At 42.8% G+C, this 23,675-nt stretch overlaps 1 protein-coding gene across 4 annotated transcripts in view; it reads left to right on the top strand.

The window, feature by feature from the left end:
- Nucleotides 1-23,675, top strand: part of LOC125447719 (regulator of microtubule dynamics protein 3-like) — a 63,750-nt gene that overhangs the window by 20,262 nt on the left and 19,813 nt on the right. For 3 of the 4 annotated variants that reach the window (XR_009443067.1, XM_048522347.2, XM_048522345.2), the window contains exons 4-8: nucleotides 1,753-1,855; nucleotides 10,086-10,146; nucleotides 11,989-12,052; nucleotides 20,136-20,179; nucleotides 21,652-21,724. Coding sequence is in view for 3 of the 4 variants with exons in the window: in XM_048522347.2 (XP_048378304.1) it covers nucleotides 1,753-1,855; nucleotides 10,086-10,146; nucleotides 11,989-12,052; nucleotides 20,136-20,179; nucleotides 21,652-21,724 (345 nt within the window). In the remaining variant the exon portion in view is untranslated. The remainder of the gene's footprint in view (nucleotides 1-1,752; nucleotides 1,856-10,085; nucleotides 10,147-11,988; nucleotides 12,053-20,135; nucleotides 20,180-21,651; nucleotides 21,725-23,675) is intronic. The other variant, XM_048522346.2, reaches the window with a different exon arrangement.

The raw sequence follows: 23,675 nt of genomic DNA, 5'->3' as shown, positions 1-23,675 counted from the left end.
CACCAACCCCTTATTCTAGTTGATTCTGCTCAGGTCTGTTCTCATCTCATGTAATTTGGCTCTTTGCCAATTGATTTTCTTCTTATTCTGATTGTTGCACATCATTCTCCAACACATTCCTCAACCTTATGGTGTAATGATCAATGTTTCCTAAATGATCAGTTGACATTTGATCCACCTGGCAACATCGTTTTTAAGGACCAGGTCCAACCTGGCAGTGGCATAATGAAAATGTCACTTGTCTTGTAGCCTAGGCTAATGCTTTGAGGACATGGGTTCAAATCCCACCATAGCAACTGGTAGAATATGTAATCAGGAATTGGAGGTTAGTCTCAGTAATGGTGATCAAAATAATTATTCAGGTGCCAGGGTGGCTCAATGGTTAGCACTGCTGCCTCAATAATCCGGGTTTGAAGCGACTACCTGTGAGAAGTTTGCACGTTCTCCCCATGCCTGCATGGGTTTTCTCTGAGCGCTCTGCTTTTCTTCCACAGTCCAAAGATGTGCAGATTAGGTTGATTGGCTGTGGAAAATAGAGGGTTACAGGGATAGAATAACGGGGTGGATCTGGATGGGATATTCTTTGGAGGTTCGATGTCTTGAAATTAAAGCTCAAATTGCATTTGCCTTCCTAAGTGCCAGATGAATCTGAGTGTTAACTTTAGCACTCCCAAGTGCCTTTGTGCTTCAGATTTCCAAAGCCTTTTGCCATTTAGAAAATAGTCAATGTCGCTATTCTTCATATCAAAGTGCTATGTTGTATTCAATCTGCCTTTCTTTGTCTGTTCTTCTAACTTCTCCCTGTCCTTTTGCAGCCTCACTGCTTCCTCAACACTACATGTCCCTCCACCTATCTTTGTATCATCTGCAAACTTAGCAACAAGCTCTCAGTTCATTCATCCAGATTGGTTATGGAGCTGGACAGTGGCTCAATGATTAGCATTGCTACCTCACAGTGCCAGGGACCTGGGTCTGATTCAACCCTTGGGTCCCTGTTTATCTGGGATTTGCAAGTTCTCCCTTTGGCCGTCCTCCCACAGTCTAAATATGCGCAGGTTAGATGGATTGGCCATGCTAAATTGCCCATAGTGTCCAGGGCTGTGCAGGCTAGGTGGGTCTAGCCATGGGTAATACAAGATTACAGGGATAGGGTCCGGATGGAATGCTGTTTAGAGGGTTGGTGTGCCGAACAGCCTGCTTCCATACTAGGGATTCTATGTGAATAGCTGTAGTCCCAACATGAGATATGATGGATTTCAAAGAGAGGGCATTGCTGAAGAACTATTTCCTCTGTATCCAAAGGCTTGTATTTCCTGAACTGGCCTGCTGAGTTACCTGAGGAGATATGATTCTAGGAACCTAGTAGACATAAATTGTATTTCAAGAGACTGACAACAATGATAAAATGAAAGATCCCACTGAGCCATTTCAAAGACATGTTGGTGAATTCCCCCCCAACTGTATATTTAACCCTCAATTACTATCACTTCAAAGCCACGTTATCTAGTAATTGACATTGTTGTTTGCAAGTTTTTGATGTGTGCATCGTGGATGTTCTACTTTCTACATTGCAAGATTTTTAAAAATTTACCTTGATCGTAATGAGGTTAAAGCGTTGTCTTGATATTGTGAAAGGCATGAAATAAATGCCTTATTCTTTATTTTCACTGTAATACCTTAAATATATCATACAGTTAATCTTAGTAAGCCATTACAGTTTAGCATTTCTATCAACTCTCTTACAACTTACAGTATGGTAAAAGAAAAGAGTTTTGTTGGCGGATGATTCGTGCCTACAGTGACATGACCCAGCTGACAGAAGATAAAGAAACACAGAAATGTTATGCTTTGGCTGGTAAGAAATTTCTTATTGATACTTTAAAATTTAACATGTGTCCTCCCTAATTCTTGCCTCTTAAGCATCCCTGATTTTAATTGTCAAGCCGTCAGCTACTTATTTCCATGGTCTTGAATTCCCTTTATTAATCTTTCTGCCTCACTATCTGTGTTTCTTCCTTTTAAGACACACTTTAAAATAAAGCTTTTGCCATTTGTTCTAATATTGCCTTATATGGCTAGCGGTCAAATTTTGTTTTATAAAACTCCTATGATTGATTGATTTATTGTCATTTATTGCCAAAGTACAGTGAAAAGCTTTGGTATGAGCAATACTGGCAGATCATAGCAAGGATGTACAGATCAAAAAGACTTAGAGGCATGCAGGGTACATTGCACAGGGCGTGCATTAGGCTAGATCAACATTGGCAAGATCAGCATTATTTGAGGTTAGAAAGTCTATTCTTCAGTCAACCAACAGTCGGGTAGAAGCTGTTTCTGAACCTGCCTGTATCTGTGTTCAGGCTTCTGTGTCTTCTCCCTAATGGAAGATGTCGTAGGAGATCATTACCGGTCTGCAATGGTTCTTTGATGATGTTAGCAGCCTTTCATGGCAGCGAGCTGTGTAAATGGAACCCATGGATGGAAGGTTAGATTCCATGAAAGTCTGGGCTGTGCACACCATCTTCTGTAGTTCCTTAGGGTCCTATGCAGAGCAGTTGCCATACCAGGCCATTATGCAACTGAACAGTATGCTTTCAATGGTGCATTTGTAGAAGTTGGTGAGGGTCCTTGTGGACGTATCAAATTTCCTGATCTGCCTTAGGAAGAAGAATTGTTGTTGTGCCTTCTTCACTGTCACATCGACATGGGCAGTCCAGGACAGGTTATTGGTTATCGTAACTCTGAGAAACTTGTCGCTCAACCACAGTTTCACTGATGTAGATGAGGATATGTTGTCCTTCTTTCTTTCTGAAGTCAATTATCAGTTCTTTAGTTTTGCTGATGTTGAGAGGGAGGTTGTCTTTATTGAACCACATCACCCTCTATCTCTCATCTGTATTTTGACTTGTCGTTTTTAGATATCCATTCCACTTCAATGCTGTTGTTAGTGAACTTGTAGATAGCATTCATTCAAAATTTGGCAACTCAGTCATGGGTGTACGGGGTACAATAGGGGGCTGAGAGTGCATCCTTGGCGGGGTGGGGGTGCTCCAGTGTCAAGTATTATTGTGGAGGGGGTGCAGTTACCTATCTTTGATGCGGTCTGTGGGTCAGCAAGCTGAGGATCCAGTTGCAGAGGTGGAGCTGAGACCAAGGTCACAGAGTTTAGAAATCAGTCAGGAGGGGATAATGACATTGAAGATAGAGCTGTAGTCAATGACCAGGAGTCAGATGTAGGTGTCTTTGTTGTTCAGATGTTCCAGAGATGAGTGTAGGGCTAGGGATATGGCATCCGCTGTGCACCTATTATGTCAGTAGGCAAATTGTGGGGGATCAAAACAGTCTGGGAGACTGGAGTTGATGTAGGCCATGAGAACCCTCTTGAAGCACTTCATGATTATTGAAGTCAGAGCCACTGGGCGGTAGTCATTAAGGCATATTACATGCGCTTCCTTAGGTAAGGGGCTTAAGGTGATCTTCTTGAAACAGGTGGGGACTTCGGCTTGTAGGAGAGAGAGGTTGAAAACGTCAGTGAATACTTCCACCACTTAGTTTGCACAGGATTTGAGTGCTTGGCCAGGGACACTGTCCAGGCACGTGGCTTTCCTTGGGTTGACTCCCAGGAAGGCCAATTTGATGCCTGCAGTGATGACAATAGGCTGGCACTCTGCTCAACTGAACATAGAAAGCATTAAGTGCATCAGAGAGGGATGTGTCTTTGTCCGCTGATGTGCTTCATTTTGTATCCTGTAATGTTGTTTAGGCCTTGGCACAGGCAGCAGGAATCTGTTTGATAGGTTTGGACCTCTAGCTTGGTGTGGTACTGCCTGTTGGCATCCCTGATGGTTTTGCGGAGGTCATATCTGGATTTCTTGTATTGGTCTGGATCATCCGACTTGAATATTGTACATCTGGTATTCAGTTGGGAAAGGATTTTCTGGTTCATCCAAGGCTGGGGAATGCTCAGATTGACTTCCTTGGTACACATTTGCTAACGAAGTCTGTGATGGTGGTGGCGTATTCATCTAGGTTTTCCACTGAGTACTTGCATATAGTTCAGTCCACCGAATCCAAGCATTCCTGGTGACTGTCTTCCACAGCCTTGGACCTGCATTGTACTTCCTTTTGTGAAGGATCCTCCCATTTCAGTTCCTGCGTGTAAGCTGGGAGGAGGAACACAGTGCTGTGTTCTGATTTTCCAAAGTGTGGGGGGGGATTGGGCAGTGGGCATCTCTGATGGTTGTGTAGCAGTAGTCCAGAACGTTTGGTCCTCTGGTGGGGCAGGAGAGTTTTGGTGGTACTTTGGCAGCACCCTCTTGAAGTTGACTTGTTTGAAGTTGCTGGCCACAATGAACACGGCCTCAGAGAATTTTGTCTCTAGAGTGTTGTGGTGGTGTAGATCACGTCTAGGGCATTCCTCACGTCTGCATAGGGTGGTGACTGCTGTCAGGATGGCGAAGGTGAACTCTTGCAGCAGGTGGTAGGGACGGCATTTTACTATAAGGTTTTCCAGATCCGGGGGGGGCAATAGCTTACTAGGGTTGCTATATCTGAGCACCAGGAAGTGTTGATCAGGAAACATACCCCACTGCCCTTCTCCTTACCTGAGAGTGCATGCGGTCCATGTGATGTATGGACAACCTGTCAGCTTGTAGTTTGCAGGATAACAAAGCGTGGAACTGGATACAAAAAACAAAGAACAAAGAAAATTACAGCACAGGAACAGGTCCTTTGGCCCTCCAAGCTTGCACCGATCGAGATCCTCTGTCTAAGCCTATCATCTATTTTCTAAGGGTCTGTATCCATTTGCTCCCTGCCCATCCATGTACCTGTCTAGATACATCTTAAAAGACACTATCGTGTCTGTGTCTACCACCTCTGCTGGCAACGCGTTCCAGGCTTCCACCACCCTCTGTGTAAAGAACTTTCCATGCATATCTCCCATAAACTTTCCTCTTTTCACTTTGAACTCATGACCCCGAGTAATTGAGTCCCCCACTCTGGGAAAAAGCTTCTTGCTATCCACCTTGACTATACCCCTCAGGATTTTGTAGACCTCAATCAGGTCCCCCCTCAATCTCTGTCTTTCTAATGAAAATAATCCTAATCTACTCAACCTTTCTTCATAGTTAGCACCCTCAATACCAGGCAACATCCTGGTGAACCTCCTCTGTACCCTCTCCGAAGCATCCACATCCTTTTGGTAATGTGGCAACCAGAACTGAACACAGTACACTAAATGTGGCCGAACCAAAGTCTTATACAACTGTAACATGACCTGCCAACTCTTGTACTCAATATCCTGTCCAATGAAGGAAAGCATGCCGTAAGCCTTCTTGACCACCCTATTGACCTGTGTTGCCACCTTCAGGGAACAATGGACCTGAACACCCAGATCTCTCTGTACATCAATTTTCCCCAGGACTTTTCCATTTACTGTATAGTTCACTCTTGAATTAGATCTTCCAAAATGCATCACCTCACATTTGCCCGGATTGAACTCCATCTGCTATTTATCTGCCCAACTCTCCAATCTATATATATTCTGCTGTAATCTCTGACAGTCCCCTTCAGTATCTGCTACTCCACCAATCTTCGTGTCATCTGCAAACTTGCTAATCAGACCACTTACACCTTCCTCCAAATCATTTATGTATATCACAAACAACAGTGGTCCCAGCACAGATCCCTGTGGAACACCACTGGTCACAGGTCTCCAATTTGAGAAACTCCCTTCCACTACTACGCTTTGTCTCCTGTTGCCTAGCCAGTTTTTTCTCCATCTAGCTAGCACACCCTGGACCCCATGTGACTTCACTTTCTCCATCAGCCAGCCATGGAGAACCTTATCAAACGCCTTACTGAAGACCATGTATATGGCATCTACAGCCCTTCCCTCATCAATCAACTTTGTCATGTCCTCAAAGAATTCTATTAAGTTTGTAAGACATGACCTTCCCTGCACAAAACCATGTTGCCTATTTTCTTCCAAATGGGAATAGATCCTATCCTTCAGTATCTTCTCCAGCAGCATCCCTACCACTGACTTCAGGTTCACCGGTCAATAATTACCTGGATTATCCTTGCTACCCTTTTTAAACAAGGGTACTCTTCCTTTAGGACCACTCTCATCTTTGTCCATGAGTATTGTAAAACTTACGGAATTGTGGTCACTATTTCCAAAGTAGTCTCCTACTGTAATTTCTGCCACCTATTCCCCAACACCAGGTTCAGTATGGCCCCTTCCCGAGTTGGACTACATACATACTGCTCTAGACAGCCCTCCTGGATGCTCGTTATGAATTCTGCTCCATCTTCACCCCTAACACTGAGTGAATCCCCGTCAATGTTGGGAAAGTGAAAATCTCTCATCACCACCACCCTGTTGCTCCTACACCTTATCATAGTCTGTTTACATACTTGTACCTCTATTTCATGTTTGCTGTTGGGAGGCCTGTAGAACAGCCCCAACATTGTTACTGCACCCTTCCTACTTCTGAGTTCTACCCTTATTGCCTCACTGCTTGAGTCCTCCATAGTGCTGTCCTTCAGTACAGCTGTGATATCGTCTTTGACCAGTATTGCAACTCCTCCACCCCTTTTACCTCCCTCTCTATCCTGCCTGAAGCATCGATATCCTGGTAAAACTAGTTGCCAATCATGCCCTTCCCTCAACCAAGTCTCAGTAATAGCAATAACATCATACTCCCAGGTACCAATCCAAGCCCTAAGCTCATCTGCCTTACCTACTACATTTCTTGCATTAAAACAAATGCACCTCAGACCACCTGTCCCTTTGTGTTCATCATCTGCTCCCCGACTACTATTCCCTTTAGTCATGCTGAGTCCATTTATCTAGTTCCCTACAGGCTTTAGTTACTACCTCCTTTCTGTCCAATGTTTGGTTCCCAACCCCATGCCACATTAGTTTAAACCCTCCCCCACAGCATGAGCAAAAGCACCCCCAAGGACATTGGTTCCAGTCTAGCCCAGGTGTAGACCGTCCAATTTGTAATAGTCCCACCTCCCCCAGAACCGGTTCCAATGTCCCAGAAATCTGAACCCCTCCCTCCTGCACCATCTCTCAAGCCATGCATTCATCCTGGCTATTCTTTCATTTCTGCTCTGACTAGCATGTGGCACTGGTAGCAATCCTGAGATTACTACCTTTGAGGTCCTACCTTTTAACTTGGCTCCCAACTCCCTAAATTCTGCTTGTAGGACCTCATCTACCTATATCATTGGTGCCTATATGCACCACGACAACTGGCTGTTCGCCCTCCCCCTTCAGAATGTTTTGCAGCTGATCTGAGACATCTTTGACCCGTGCACCTGGGAGGCAACATACCATTTGGATGAACACAGCAAGCCAAGCAGCATCTTAGGAGCCACAAAAGCTGACGTTGCAGCCTAGAACCTTCATCAGAAAAAAAGGGTTCTGTAGGCAGGTGCTGAGGAAGGTGATGTGGCTGTAGTACCTGGTTTGCTTCAGGACATGGTCGAGCAGTTTCAAGGCCGAGGAGAGTGGTGTGCCAAGTCTCCATGAGGCAGAGCACAGAACAGTCCCTCAGTTCCCTCTGGTAGTTAAGTCTAGATCTGAGATCATCCGTTTTATTTTTGATAACCTGGACATTTGCTTGGAGTATTCTGGGAAGCACTTTGAGATCTTTTATTTTGTTAAAAATGCGATATAAATACTATGATCTGCTCTGGGCTCAAGAGCCTGTCAGCAGAGATATTGTTATCAGTAAGCTGCATGTGATTGATGTAGAAGTGACTGTCAGTAAAAGATGAACAGTCACCATGTAATTGCTGCAATCTTATGGAGAAATAATTTACAGCTCTTAGTTTTGTAGATGTTTCTCAGTCAGTTTTATACAGTTATAAAATTTGTACTGTCATTATTTTAGATGACAATTATTATTATTGATGCAAAATAACATTGAAGTAACCAGCCATTTGCTGAGGGTTTTCCAAACATGGGCAGTAACCTAATTTTTACAAACTGCTGTCAGTACCCAAAGAAATAATAACATTTTAATTGTTCTCAAGATACACTTCAGATTATTCCCTTTTTGATCTAAATATCGTTATTTACAGTCTGTAGACAGTGTGTCCCTAAAAGTTATGATATTACTATGTACATTTGCAAGCCTACTTTGCAGTACTGAGGGATTTCAGTCCTGTCAGAGGTTCCACCTTTCAAACAAGATGTTAAAGTAAAGTCCTATCTGCACTCTGAAGTGTACATTAAAAAATACACAATCTAACATCAACTCCACAGGTCTGAATACTGTATCTACATGTCAAGTAAGAAGCTCCCAAACCAGAACCTGTTTTCACAACTGAAGGATGGGATCCACACTGGAGGACTGAGAAAACATTTTAAGGACACTTTCCCTTCAATATATTTCCCCAGGATGTGCTATCTTCAGATGCTTCATCTTTCCTTCCAACGCTTTGTTTTTTCTCCTTGCTGGCTTTGCCTTCACTATAAATTTTCACCACCCACTTCCTCCCCAACTCCCTAACCACCACGTCACATCCCCAGGGTTTCTGCCTTTTCCATTTACTGTTCAATGTTTTCGCCAAAGCCTTGGTCTTTCCCAAGAGTTTTCAGTTTTATCTCCCTCAAGCTGTGTCTTTCCTCTGTCATGGTTCCATCTTGCTTCTCTTGAAGTTTCATCTTTTCATCCCTCAAATGCCTGTTCTGCTTTTACTTAAGGTACTGATGTTCATTGAATCCCTACAATGTGGAAACAGGCCCTTTGGCCCAACAAGTCTACGCTGACTCTCAGAACATCCCACCCAGGCCCATCCCCCTAATCTACACCTATGGGCAATTTAGCATGGCCAATTCACTTAGCCTGTACATCTTTGGACTGTGGGAGGAAGCCCGAGTGCCCAGAGGAAACCCACGCAGACACGGGGAGAATGTGCAAACTCCACACTGACAGAGGCCAAGGGTGGAATTGAACATGGGTTCTTGGTGCTGTGAAGCAACAGTGTTAACCACTGAGCCATGCAGCCACAAGCATCAGCAGGACGTGGGAATCTTGCCCTAATGACTGTGTTTCCTCCTTGAGTCATACAGTGGCTTTTTGTTGGTTATTCGGTCCATTCAGAGCAGTACTATCAAGACTAATGTTGTCCACATGTGACTTGAAGGATTACATATGTCGACAGAGGAAAATAGATTGTGATCAGAAGCAGCAGCTCGGATGATCAACCTACTGCTAATTGTGACACAAGTGCTTCTATCTTCACTGAGCATAGCAGGCAGCCAAACAATAGGAGTCAAACTATGGTTCCCCTTGGTAGATTAGATTAGATTCCCTACAGTGTGGAAACAGGCTTTTCGGCCCAACAAGTCCACACCGCCCCTTGAAGCATCCCACCCAGACCCATCCCCCTAATAACCCACCCCTGAACACTACGGGCAATTTAGCATGGCCAGTCCACCTACCCTGCACATCTTTGGACTGTGGGAGGAAACCGGAGCACCTGGAGGAAACCCACGCAGACACAGGGAGAATGTGCAAACTCCACACAGACAGTCGCCTGAGGCTGGAATCGAACCCGGGTCCCTGGCGCTGTGAGGCTGCAGTGCTAACCACTGAGCCACCGTGCCGCCCTAAATGGTATATCTGGCTCACTTCTGTTATGAGTAGCATCCTTATCCAATTATCATTTGAAATGATTGTTGAATTTGAGTATGAAAATTTAAAAGTGTCTGTTTAACTGGTGAATGCCAGTTTACTTTGTTATTGACCATCCAGTTAGATTCAGATCATGATCAACTTGGTTGCAAGATTTATTTTGTAAGCTCACATATTTCTGTTGTATATAACATTACATGAAATTGTACTAAATTCAGATTGATTTTATAATTTGACACTGCAATGTTTGGAATCTAGCAGCAATACAAAGGAAAATGAAATCTGGGGAATAAATCAAGATTGCTTGCTAAATGATTACCAAACTTCTTTTTAAAACTACTCATCTGTTCATCAATCTGCTCATTTTCTATTGTATTCCTAAGTCCTGATGGGATTTTCCTTTCCACCTACCTTCATTCTTTGTAGGAAGAGATGAAGCAACTGCCAGTCTACAGGATCACGGGGACAGTATAGAATGCCAAATATGGTATGCACGTTTTCTTTTTACATCCGATACTATTGGGGTAGGGGGTGAGTAAAACAAATAGAGGCTATATGGTGAAATAAATGTGCTGCGATTTAAGGCGTATGGTGTGTTAGCTTTCATTAATAGAGGGATTGAGTTCAGTAGCCGTGAAGTCATGCTCCAGCTATACAAAAGCCTGGTTGGGCCACATCTGGAGTATTGTGTTCAGTTCTGGTCGCCTCATTACAGGAAAGATGCGGAAGTGTTGGAAAAGGTGCAGAGGAGATTCACCAGGATGTTGCCTGTGGAATGGAGGGAAGGTCTTATGAGGAAAGGTTGAGAGAGCTAGGGCTTTTCTCTTTAGAATGACGAAGGATGAGAGTTGACTTGGTAGAGGTGTAGAAAATGATCAGACATATAGATAGAGTGGACAGCCAGAGACCTTTTCCTTGGGTGGAGGTAGCTCTTACAAGGGGGCATATTTTTAAAGTGAGTGGAGGTAGACATAGGTGAGACATCACAGGTAGGTTCTTTACTCAGAGAGTGGTTGGGGCGTGGAATGCATTGCCAGAGAGGGTAGTGGAGTCAGCCTCATTAGGGGCATTTAAGTGGCTATTTTATAGGCATATGGATGATAGTATAAGGTAGGGGTGGAGGTTCAATAGACTTTAGGATTAGGGTAAAAGTTCGGCACAACATCGTGGGCCTAAGGGCCTGTACCATGCTGTATTGTTCTGTGTTCTATGATGAATAAGGGAACTATTCAAGTAAGATTGAGTCTGAAAATGTGCACCATGTTCCTGCAAATCCACTGAACCTGTCCAGTCCAGAAAGGGAATAACTGAAATTGTGGAGTCTTCTTCTATGGGTGTTAAATTGTTAGAGAATTTTAAAACACAGAACTGTACAGCACAGGAATGGGCCCTTCGGCCTATGATGTTGTGCCAACCCGGTGCCAAATGAAACTGATCCCTTCTGCCTGCTATTGGTCCATATCCCTCCATTCTTCGCATATTCATGCATTTATCTAAAAGTCCCTTTAATGCCCCTAATGTATTTTCCTCTGCCACCACCACCCAATGCGCTCCAGACTCCTACCACTCTGTGTAAAATAACTTGCCCTTCATGTCTCCTTTGAACTTACTCCCCTTCCTTAAATGCATGCCACTAGTATTTCACCTCTGGGAAAAAGATTCTGACTGTCAACCCTATCTTTGCGTCTCATAGTTTGATAGACTTTTATCAAGTCTCCCCTCAGCGTGCACCACTCAAAAGAAAACAAACTGAGTTTTTCTAGCCTCTCCTTAAAGCTCAGACCTTCTGATCTTCACCATCCTGGTAAATCTCTTCTGCAACCTTTCCAAAGCCTCCACATCCTTCCTGTAATGTGGCGACTAGAATTGAATGTGATACTCTAAATGAGGCCTAACCAAAGTCTTATAAAGCTGCTTTAACCTCTAATTTTTAAACAGCTGAATTTTTTCTGTTTTTAAATTATTTCTTTCTTTGTTTTTTCTCATCATGGATCTATTTTATCTCTAATTCACTAACATTTCTTTTCCATTGTTCTGCTGATTCTTTATTCCTTTAACTGCTTGGACAATTGGCTTTTGTCATTCACTAAGGTCCCAGATGTCCTGTTTCCTTCACCAGGGTTTTCAGCTCAAATGTCCAGCAATCTGCAAGGTAGAAGAATTGAGTTGAAAGGACAAAAGAAAATCCTAACTAACAGAGGGCTTTTATGATGAACTAGAGAAATCTTCATGCATATAATGATGTCTTAGCTCCACAAATTAATTGTAATCAGATATTTATGTTAACAGTCCTTTATTTTATATTGATATTATTTTTCTCATGACGAAGGCTTGCTGTTGTATGTCGCCATCTGCAAGATCATGACATTGAAGAAGAAAATAACAGTCTCAAGGTCAGAAAAATTTTAATCAAAGGTACCTTCAATAAAACCTAAGCTGCTAGGCTGGTGCTCTAGTTTAGCATTGAGAGGATGCTCTATTATCGGACTTGCTGACCTTGAGGTGACAAATCAAACCAACTTGTTACAGTGAACTTTAAAGATCCCACAGTACTTTTGGAAGGAAATGGTGTCCTGGTCAATCGTGTGGGGCTGGATGAACACAGCAGGTCCAGCCCCACACTTTGTTATCTTGGATTCTCCAGCATCTGTAGTTCCCATTATCTCTGATCTCTCCTGGTCAATCCTCTTGCCTTAACTTGCCCTAGTGAAAAAAGACGAGCTCATCGTGCATCTTTTTTGGTGTTTGTGGAATCATGTCACAAACATACAAAATAGTTGCCAAATATACAGATTAAAAAGTACTGCAGCGATTCAATAAAGACAGCTCACTACCAGCTTCTCTAGGGCTTTTAGGGATAGGCAATAATGCTGGCCTAGCTAGCTATTCCCAAGTCACTTGAACAATGTAAAAGAAAGTTCCAGTCACTTCAGGTTCAATGTACATTTCAAAAAGTTGCAGGTGCTAAATAAGTACAAGTGTTTTTTTCTTCCAAGTGGAATTTGTGCCTTCCAAATTAACTAACAAGTGTTTAAATTCTTAGGCAGTTTTGTCACAAAAGGTTAAAACACTCATTGACTAGTGCATCAAAACCTCACCCCGACTTGGGCTGTTGCAAAGTTTAGTGTCTCTCATCGAGCCATAATTTGACAAGAACTGAACTGACCAAATAATGATTCCACTGCAGGATGAAATATCAGCCTAATGAAAGTTATAATGTAGTTATTATCAATAAACATGTAAAGCACCTGAGAAATGTCACTGAGAATTTGAATAAAAGGAATTATGCTTTACAGCTCACTGCTAAGGATATCGAATTAATGAAACAGAATTTCACACGTCCTGCTACCCCACAACTATTGCCACCACCACTGCTGCCTTTTCCTTCCTCCCCCTCCTGTTCTGAAAGTGGGGAGTGTGACATTGATGAGATACAGTTGTGTGAGCTCCAACTAGTGAATGCCATCTCACTTAATTGAACCTAGATGGTAAGTGCTGACAGATTAGCAGCAGCTTAGTCTGCAATCAGTCTTGGCGATAATTATATTATTAGACATGACTTGTTTTTGTTCATTAGATGTGGGCATTGCTGGCTGGGCCAGCATTTATTGCCTGTCTCTCATTTCCCTTGGGAAAGTGATGGTTCGTGGAATAGAAACCCACTGCTGGCTCACCGAACCTTCCCAATAAATGAGTACTGAAGCTGCACTCCTCACCATCAGCAATTACTCAGAAAATTAGCCCTCATGTGTAAGCTATTGGACTCAGCAACATTATATTCATTACTGTTGGAAAATATACAAGGAATCTTCAATTGGAATCAGGGTTGCATTCCTGAAAATCATGACGTTAAGTGAAATAATCTGGAAATGAGATAACAAAGTGTGGAGCTGGATGAACACAGCAGGCCAAGCAGTGCTCCTAAGATGCTGCTTGGCCTGCTGTGTTCATCCAGCTCCACACTTTGGAAGTGAGGGATGATTTCCCACAAGAAGGAATGTTAAAACTAGAGATAACAAGGTGTGGAGCTGGATGAACACAGCAGGCCAAGCAGCATCAGAGGAGCAGGAAGGCTGACGTTTCAGGCCTCAACCCTTCTTCAGAAATGGGGGAGGGGAAGGGGGTTCTGAAATAAATAGGGGGGAGAGAGGGAGGGGGATAGAAGATGGATAGAGGAGAAGATAGGTGGAGAGGAGACAGACAGGTCAAAGAAGTGGGGACGGAGCCAGTAAAGGTGAGAGTAGGTGGGGAGTTAGGAGGATGGACAGGTCAAGGGAGCAGGATGAGGTTAGTAGGTAGGAGATGGGGGTGGGGCTTGAGTTGGGAAGAGGGGATAGGTGGGAGCAAGGACAGGTTAGGGAGGCGGGGACAAGCTGGGCTGGTTTGGGATGCGGTTGTGGTCCTTGTGGTCTTGTAAATTTATTACCCTCATGTGCTCAGTTTCCTTTTCACATCATTGAGTGTCGCTGCTTTTACTACCCTCTGCATCAAATTTAATATCCATTACTTGCTGTGTAAAAAAAAATTTCCTCTCTGCATCTCTTGCCCAAAATTTTAAATCTGTGTCCCCAGTCCTTGGACCATCAGGAAACCCAGGTCAGGCAACCTCCAAACTCAACAAACTTGTCCATGAAATGACTCTTATGCATATAATCTTCCCTCCATGGGGTTGTGGTAACATGATTTAGTTGAATCTGCTGCTACCAAAGGTAGCCCCAGAGGTGAGTGAGTGAAGAAGAGGTTAGTTATGAAGTCTGCCTCTGTTCTTGACACTTTGGCCCAGACTATTTTGTTCTCGAGCCCTCACCTACCATCCATCCCTCATACCATCATACCCGTATGCAATCTCACATCTCCATGCCTCCTCAAGCTCACATGCAACCTGCAATGGTGGTCAGACCTCAGGTGCCAAGGAGAAATGAAGAAAGAAAAGAACTTGTAACAGTTTGAGAGCTACCATTTAGAGGCACTTGATAAGTGAAAAAAACTCATTTGTAAACACATTCAAATGATTTCAGATCTGCTCAAAAGGCTGAACGTTTGTAAAAACAAACTTCTATTCATTAATCACATGAAATACAGTTCATCCTTTAATTACACATTAAAACTGTCAATCAAAATATAAACTCAAATCCTTCGCTCAGGTAAGAATTTTTGTAACCTTTGAAAGTCAGCGAAGCATTCATTTTTGTTCCAGCTGTAACATGAACCACTAGGAAATATCAACCATGAAGTTTATTGAAACTATAGGAGTGATGAAACTTTTTCCTAAACTATACCATCAGATAGCTTGACAACCAATGTATTGCTGCAATGGGTGTACAGCTTTTTCACTCCAATTGGCAGTTGCAGGCTGTGTTTTTATTTAATTTTTGAAATGGCTAGGGCTTTAATTAACTTCGAATAATTTTAGATCATGACATTTAAACATACCTTATTCACCCTTCAGAAATAATTGTGCTTCCTAAGTAAATGTGTGGCTCTAGAATTGGGTAAGGGTCCTTAAAACAGTGATGTTGTGATATGTTTGAACTCAGCACTAACTTTAAATTGTTCTGCTGAGTTCATGTTTTCTGCTTGCATGATTCATGCCCCTTCCCTCAGCTGGTAAAAATGAGATCTGCCTGAAATATGGCACCTCAGCATTCAGGTCCTGCTTGCCAATCTCAAGTGGCGTTGGAATCAGTGGCCATGGGTACCTGCATGGGCCAAAGCTATGCCTGCCTATTTGTAGGTTACATGGAACAATCCCTCTTCCGTACCTACACTGACCAAAAACCCCACCTCTTCCTCCGTTACATTGATGACTGTATCGGCGCCACTTCATGCTCCCAAGAGGACCTTGAACAGTACATCCACTTCATCAACACCTTCCACCCCAACCTCAAATTCACCTGGACCATCTCCAACACATCCCTCCCCTTCCTGGACCTCTCTGTCTCCATCTCCATCTCAGGCAACCACCTAGAAACCGATATCCATTTCAAGCCCACTGACTCCCACAGCTACCTAGAATACACCTCCTCCCACCCACCTACCTGCAATATTTCCATCCCCTATTCCCAATTCCTTCGTCTCTGCCACATCTGCTCCCAGGATCAGGCATTCCACTCCTGTACATCCCAGATGTCCTTGTTCTTCAAGGACCGCAACTTGCCCCCCACAGTGGTTGAGAACGCCCTCGACCGTATCTCCTGCATTTCCTGCAACTCATCCCTCACACCCCGCCCTTGCAATAACCACCAAAACAGAATCCCCCTCGTCCTCACATACCATCCCACCAACCTCCGGATACAACGCGTCATCCTCCGACACTTCTTCCATCAACAGTCTGACCCCACCACCAAAGACATTTTTCCCTCCCCACCCTTGTCTGCCTTCTGGAAAGACCACTCTTTCCGGGACTCCCTTGTCCGTTCCACACTCCCCTCCAACCCCACCACACCTGGCACTTCCCCTGCAACCGCAGCAAGTGCTACACTTGCCCCCAAATCTCCTCCCTCACCCACATCCCAGGCCTCAAAATGATTTTCCACATCAAGTAGATGTTCACCTGCACATCTGCCAATGTGGTATTCTGCATCTGCTGTACCCAATGTGGCTTCCTCTACATTGGGCTTTGTAGAACACCTATGCTTGTAACAAACAACTGCATCTCCCAGTCGTGAACCATTTCAACTCCCCCTCGCATACCTTAGACGACATGTCCATCCTGGGCCTCCTGCAGTGCCACAACAATGCCACCCGAAGCTTGCAGGAACAGCAACTCATAATCTGCTTGGGAACCCTGCAGCCCAATGGTATCAATGTGGATTTCACAAGCTTCAAAATCTCCCCTCCCCGAAATGCATCCCAAAACCAGCCCAGACTCCCTAACCTGTTCTTCCTCTCACCTATCCCTTCCTCCGGCCTCGTCGCACCTCCATTTCCTACCTCCTAACCTCATCCCACCCCCTTGACCTCCCCGGACTGGGCTATCCCCTCCCTACCTCCCCGCCTATACTCACCTCTACAGGCTCCATCCCCGCCCCTTAATCTTGTCTGTCTCCTCTCCACCTATCTTCTCCTCTATCCACCTTCAATCCGCATCCCCCTCTCTCCCTATTTATTTCAGAATCCTCTCCCCATACCCCTTTTCTGATGAAGGGTCAAGGCCCGAAACTTCAGCTTTTGTGCTCCTGTGATGTTCTTGGCCTGCTGTGTTCATCCAGCTCCACACTAATCCATTACCTAGTGTCAAATTACTCAGACTATTCCATGCACGTAATTGCTTCAGTTGCCTGTACAAATCTTTCTGTATGGTTGCAACTCTTTTGTGCTTTGAATCTTTGAGCTATCGTTAATAATTTGCAGTTTGTATTAATGACTTTAATGTGGGAATAGAAAGTACTATAACCAAATTTGTAGATGACATTAAAATAGATGGGAAAGTAAGTTACAAGGCAGAAATAAGAAATTTACAAGTGGATATGGATTGCTTCGGTAAATGGGCCAAAATTTGGCAAGTGAAATTACTGTGGATAAGTTTGAGGTTATTCTTTTTAGTCAGAGAAAGAGGCAGGTAACCTATTATCTAATTAGAGAGAAACTTCAGAATGCTTTGGTGCAAAGAGATCTCAGTGTCCTTGTATATGATATGCAGAAAATTAGCATGCAGATATAGCAAGTAATAGGAAGACAAATGGAATTTTGGCTTTTGGAAGGTCAAGTACAAGTTAAATTATACAGTGAATGGCAGAACCCTTAAGAGTATTGATATGCAGAGGGATTTGAGCGTGCAAGTCCACAGATCACTGAAGTTAGTAGCGCAGGTAGATAAGGTAACAAAAAGGGCTTATAGCATTCTTGCTTTTATTAGAAGGGGCGTTGCATATAAAGATAGACAATGCAGTTTTATTGTACCTTAGTTAGGCCACATTTGGAATATTGTGTACAGTTCTGGTCACCACATTACCAGAAAGATGTGGATGCTTTGGACAGAGTACAAAAACCATTTACCAGGATGTTGCCTGGTATGAGAGATTTTAGCTGTGAAGGAAGGTTTGCTAGATTGGGTTTGTCTTAACTAAAATGCAGGGGCTTGAAGGGCGACCTAATAGAAGTTTATAAGATTGTGAATGGCATGGAGAGAGTGGAAAGTATGAGGCTTTTGCCCAGGGTGGAGGGGTCAGCTACTAGATGACACAGGTTCAAGGTGTGAGGGGGTAAGTTTAAAAGAGATGTGTGGGGAGTGAGTGGAAATGGTTGCCAGAGGAGGTGGTGGAAGCATACACAATAGCAACATTCAAGAAGCACCAGGACGAATGCATGTTCTGTATTGTATTTTGTTCTTTTGTTCTATTTATTGCTAAAAGAATAAATTATAACAGTAGGGAATATTGCTGCAATGTCCAAACAATATTGATACTGCACCTGGAGAATTCAGTATAATTTTGGTCCCCTTATATGAAGTGGGATGCAATTGTCTTGGACATAGTTCGGAGGAGGTTCACTAGATTGATTCCAGAAATGAGGGATTTGTCTTATAAAGATAAAATTCTAAAAGAGAATTGACAAAGTCAAAATAGAAAGGTTGTTTCCTCATGTGGGGCAATCTGGAATGATAGGTCATCATTTTAAGATAAAAGGTTGCAGATTTAAAATACAGGTGAAGAGAAATTACTTCTCTTAAAGGGTTGTGAATCTGTAGAATTGAATACCCCAGAGTATGATGAATGCTAGGAAATTGGGTAATTGAAGAAGGAGATAAGATAGACTTTTAATTCGTCATGTGTTGGAGGGTTATGGACAGTAGTCAGGAAAGTGGAGTTGAGGCTAAGATGAGATCAACCATGATCCTCCTGAATGGCAGAGCAAGCTTGAGGAGCTGAATTGCTTTCTCCTGCTCCTAGTTCTTATGTAAGGCCCTAAAGAGCTTGAACCAGTTTAAAGAGAAATAACAGCTGCTAATAGGTGAATGAATCTTTCTGCAAAGTATGTAATCAATTTTTGACCAGTCTCTTGCCATGAAGAAGCAGACAGTATGGCACAGCCTTTACTTTAGTGAGCTTTGCAATATCTTTCAGACAAATGTCATGATTACTGAAACAATTCCAGAGATTGGTATCCCATCACCAAGTAACCCTTTATTTACATATGAACAGTCCTTGACTTTAGTATTGTCTCATTCAAAGTCAGCCATCAGAATGTCAGTAATCTGACACTCCCCTTTTAATATGTCAACCAGGGTTCCCCAGGAGGGGCTGCTAATCTTGGTCCAATCAGGGAATTCATATTTTATGAAGTCCAGCTGTCTGACCTTGTTACAATCACAATTACAACAAAATATTACAAGCAGTGAAAGTGGATCTCAACATGACGCAGGCAATTGTAAAATTAAAGATTTGTTTTCCTTGAGTTGCATAGCACACTGGTGAAACTGCACCTGGAATATTGTGTGCTGTTCTTGTCCCCCTTTTCTAAGGAAGGATATACTTGACTTAGTGGGAGTGCAGCAGAGATTCCCCAGACTAATTCCTACGATGGTGAAATTGCCTGTGATGAGAAATGGAGGAGACTGGATTGTATTCTCTGGAATTTATAAGAATATAATGCAGTCTCAGAGAAACTTATTCTTAAAGGCCTATACAGAGTCAAAGAACTGTACAGCACAGCAACGGTCCCTTCAGCCCACCAAGCCTGGGCTGATACATGACACCTTTCTAAACTACCTTCAGCCTCTCTGTGGTCCGAAACCTTGAATTCCCTCCCTATTCATGTATCTGTCAAGATATGGCTTAAACGTTGCTATTGTAACTGCTTCTATCCACTCCTTTGGCAGTAAGTTCCAGCCACTAAAAAACTTTCCTCTCACATCTCCTTTAAACTCCCTCCTCCTTTTACCTTAAACTTATGTCCCCTAGTAATTGACACATTTAAGACAGCGATGAGAAAAAAAAAATTCTTGAAGTGTCATGAGTCTTTGGAACTCTTCCTCAAAAGGCAGAGCTTTTGAATATTTTTAACACAGATAGATTCTTTATAAGAAATAGGGTGAAAGGCTACCAGGATAGGTCAGAATGAGGAGTAGCCAAATCAGTCATGAAGTTATTGAATGGCAGGCAGGTTCAAAAGGATGCATGGCCTACTCCTGCTGTTAATCCAGATGTTTGTAAGCAGTCTTATTAATGGCTTTATCTGGTCTAGCCTACAATATGTGAGTTCAGACCTGTAGTGATGTGGTTGACTGTTTAATTGCTCTCTGAAATGGTCTAGTAGGCCACCCATTTCAAAGGATAAGCAAGAGTTATCCAGATACCATGAATTTCCTTTTAAATCATCTGCACAAACTCCACTCTCTTTCTGGTACTGGCTGAAATCCTCAGATCATAATTCAAGTAATGGCATTCTTGTGTAGATCATAATCAGATCAGAAGATCAAGCAATACACTGCTTTGTCTGATATTAACTACTGAATATGAATTCCATCTTTTCCAGGAAACACAAGTTGAGACTGATGTGCTGCCTGAAGAATTTAACAGGCAGGTTTATCACAAAATAGTTAGCTGATGTCTTGCTCCAACAACCAAGATAATGGTACCAAGCTGGAGGTTCCAAGTTCAAATGTTAATCTGTTCCAAGTTGCACATTGGTAGTATTTGGAGGTCGAGTTACACTGACTGTCCAAGCTCCTAACTGGGGAGACTTAACTCTGATACAGATGTCAAATGAGTGGGACTAGACTCTAATTCTCTTCCACTGTCAGTTCCTGCCCAATTTAAATGTATAAGGCTAATTGTTAATCTAGGTGCTCACCTGTTAAGAAAAAGAATTCAATCCCAGAGTTCAAATTCCTGATAAGTCTTGCTGTAGAGCTGCTTGAATTTAACTTTGGTTCGCAATTAAAAAAACACATTATGATGTTTTTGTTACATCATTGACTGAAACGTTTTCTGCACACTGGCTTATGCTTTTTATGAAATAACATTAAATAAATATAATCATTACTTTGAATAATAAATGTGTGCATATGTATTATCCATATTTTAGTGTAAAACAAAATGTATAAACCATAACAATGGAATCAGAACAGGTATTTCAAGTGGGGGAGTTAGCAACACGACAAGTACAATGTCATCTTTTGTACCAAAAATTTCTTAACTGTTTAGTGATGGGAAATTGTACCAAGTTTTACTTATTTATTTCAAAGACAAATATATACTTTGAAATTAGTTATGTTGTACTCCAACATGATGGGATCTTCAGCAGCAGGTGGTGATGAAGGGAACTGAACAGTTATCCAGGTCTTCCACCAGCTTGTAGCAACAGTGAGGGAGGGCAGTTGAAGCAGTTGAACAGACTCCCCCATGAAAAGAAAGGGTGCCTTGCTGTGGAGAGTGAAGTTGGGAAGTGGGAGCAGGCAGATAAAGGAATTGCTCGTTCCAGTGCAACTTGCGTAGTCATTCCATAGATATGATGTAAATAATTTCTTGTTTATCATTAATTTCCCTTTGTGTTTTGTAATGGCTTGACATCAGTGGAATAAAGAATCCTTACTCTATTATCTTTGGGCTGCCTTTGTGTTCAGATCTCATGTTACATTTGCAATATAAGAGAAATTCCTGGGTTTTTTTTTCTAACATTCTATATAAGTAAGCATACCAGTTTTGAAATCAGTTTTTTACTGAGTCATTTGATTTCACCTGAGATGACTGGGTACTACAAACAACCTCAACACCTCTGGACTCCAGAAGGGTGAAAAGGGTTTCAGTTTAGAGAGCCATTCCTGATGCTTTCCATTTATCCCTGTTTGAAAGATGCATGTGTATACTTCCAGAGAGGACAGGATTGCAATAGGCTGTGGTGATTTGACAGTTGATTAGACTGATGATATGCCTAGACTCATGCATTGAGAATGAGCACTTCCAGGAATTACTGGAGCCTGAAAGACCAGTGCACCAGCAACTGGCAGCAAAATGTCACCTGTGTAAACTTCTATTTCCTATTTCTGCAGTTATGACAGCATAGTCTCAGATCCTGCCAACATCTCTGAAATAACTGAAGTCACCAACAAAATTGAAGAACAGGTAATATTACAATATTTTGTAAATATGGAATTGTCCACAATATATAGTTGCAGAGTCCCTTACTATAGAGATATAAAGTATGGAAAATAGTCTCTGAGCAGTGAGCTGATTGAAATTTTAATTCTAGCTGCATTGCTAACATACCAACAGGCAGCAGGTGTATGGGTAAACCATCACTAACTACCAGGTTTCCATTCAAGCTGCACATCATCTTAACTTCAATGTATATCACTATTCCTTCTTCATCATTGGCCAAAATCTTGCAAAGTATTAACTAACAGCACACTGGGAGCACTTCACCACACTGCAGCTACTCAAGAGGTGGATCTTGAGGTGTACTCAAGAGGTGTACTATTGTCGAGGGCAACAAATGCTGGCCTTGCTAACGATGACTACATTCCATACAATAAAGCCAATCTTGTGAAAATGCTCTTGCAGCCAGGTGGATATGTGACAATGGTAAGCAACTGACCAATCTACTTGTGGGTACCAAAGGAATACCACTGAAAGATGAGGGAGATATGTTCCGGAGCCAATGACAATGCTAATGCTAAAATTGCCTACCATTCCATCACAATAGTGTGACCTTTGTGACCATACTAAAATCAAGGAAATTTTGGAAGATGAAAGAAAAACTGAATTTACATTGTGGCTTTCTTGATTAAAGAATGCCCTGAAACATTTCACACTCAATGAAATACATATGAGGAACAATGAAGATCTTTGCAGCAACCTCTTTACAAATCCCAGGATGCTGGCTATTGGGTTGAGGAAATATATCAGGTTCTAGTCTTTTTCTTTCTGTCTGTTACTTACTTTAAGTTCCTCATTCTTGGTCCACCGTTATTTCTGTTATGTCATTTCTGTTTCCTGCTACAAGGGCAGTACAAACAATGTTTGTTCAATATCTCTGACATTTCCTTATTTCTCAATATAATGTCTCCTGTCTCATGTGCTGGCAGCCCAGCAATTAGTATTGCTAAATAAGATCTGAAAGGACTGCGGACACTGTAAATTAGGAACAAACACAGAAGTTGCTGGAAAAGCGCAAGAGTCTGGCAGCATCTGTGAAGAAGAAATCGGAGTTAACGTTTCAGGTCCAGTGACCGTTCCTCAGAACCAATGGTAGCTGGGCAAATGTCGGCTTATATGCAACAAATATGGAGGGGGTGCGTTAGGGAATAAACGATAGGACAGAGCCCAAAGAGATAGAACAGCGATTGGATAGACAAAGGAGTTGATAATAATCTGGCTAGGAGGGTGAATATTTGTTAATGGGGACTGTTAGTGACTAACAATTGGTAGTGTGTAATGGCAGGCTATGTGATAACAAGGCCTGGTGTGTGGGGTAGGGGGCTAAGACATGGGAGAGTTTAGGCCCTATAATTATTGAACTCGACATCGAGTCCAGAGGGCTGTAGGGACCCCAAGCGGAAAATGAAGTGTTGTTCTTCTAGCTTGCGTTGAACTTCACTGGAACATTGCAGCAAGCCAGAGACACAGAGATAATGGGAACTGCAGATGCTGGAGAATCCAAGATAACCAAGTGTGAAGCTGGATGAACATAGCAGGCCAAGCAGCATCTCAGGAGCACAAAAGCTGACGTTTTGGGCCTAGACCCTTCATCAGGGAGGGGGCCGGGAAGAGGGTTCCGGAATAAATAGGGAGAGAGGGGGAGGCGGACCGAAGATGGAGAGAAAAGAAGATAGGTGGAGAGGTGATAGGTCAGTCCAGGGAAGACGGACAGGTCAAGGAGGCGGGATGAGGTTAGTAAGTAGGAAATGGAGGTGCGGCTTGAGGTTATCACCTCTCACCCTTCCTCCCACCTCAAGCCACACCTCCATTTCCTACCTATTAACCTCATACTGCCTCCTTGACCTGTCCATCTTCCCTGGACTGACCTATCCGCTCCCCACCTACATTCTCCGCTCCACCTATCTTCTTTTCTCTC

This window comes from Stegostoma tigrinum, chromosome 39 (genome assembly GCF_030684315.1).
Source record: "Stegostoma tigrinum isolate sSteTig4 chromosome 39, sSteTig4.hap1, whole genome shotgun sequence".
Lineage (NCBI taxonomy): Eukaryota > Metazoa > Chordata > Chondrichthyes > Orectolobiformes > Stegostomatidae > Stegostoma > Stegostoma tigrinum.
The sequence above is the reverse complement of the archived record's forward strand: the minus strand, read 5'-3'. Positions and strand labels throughout refer to the sequence as shown.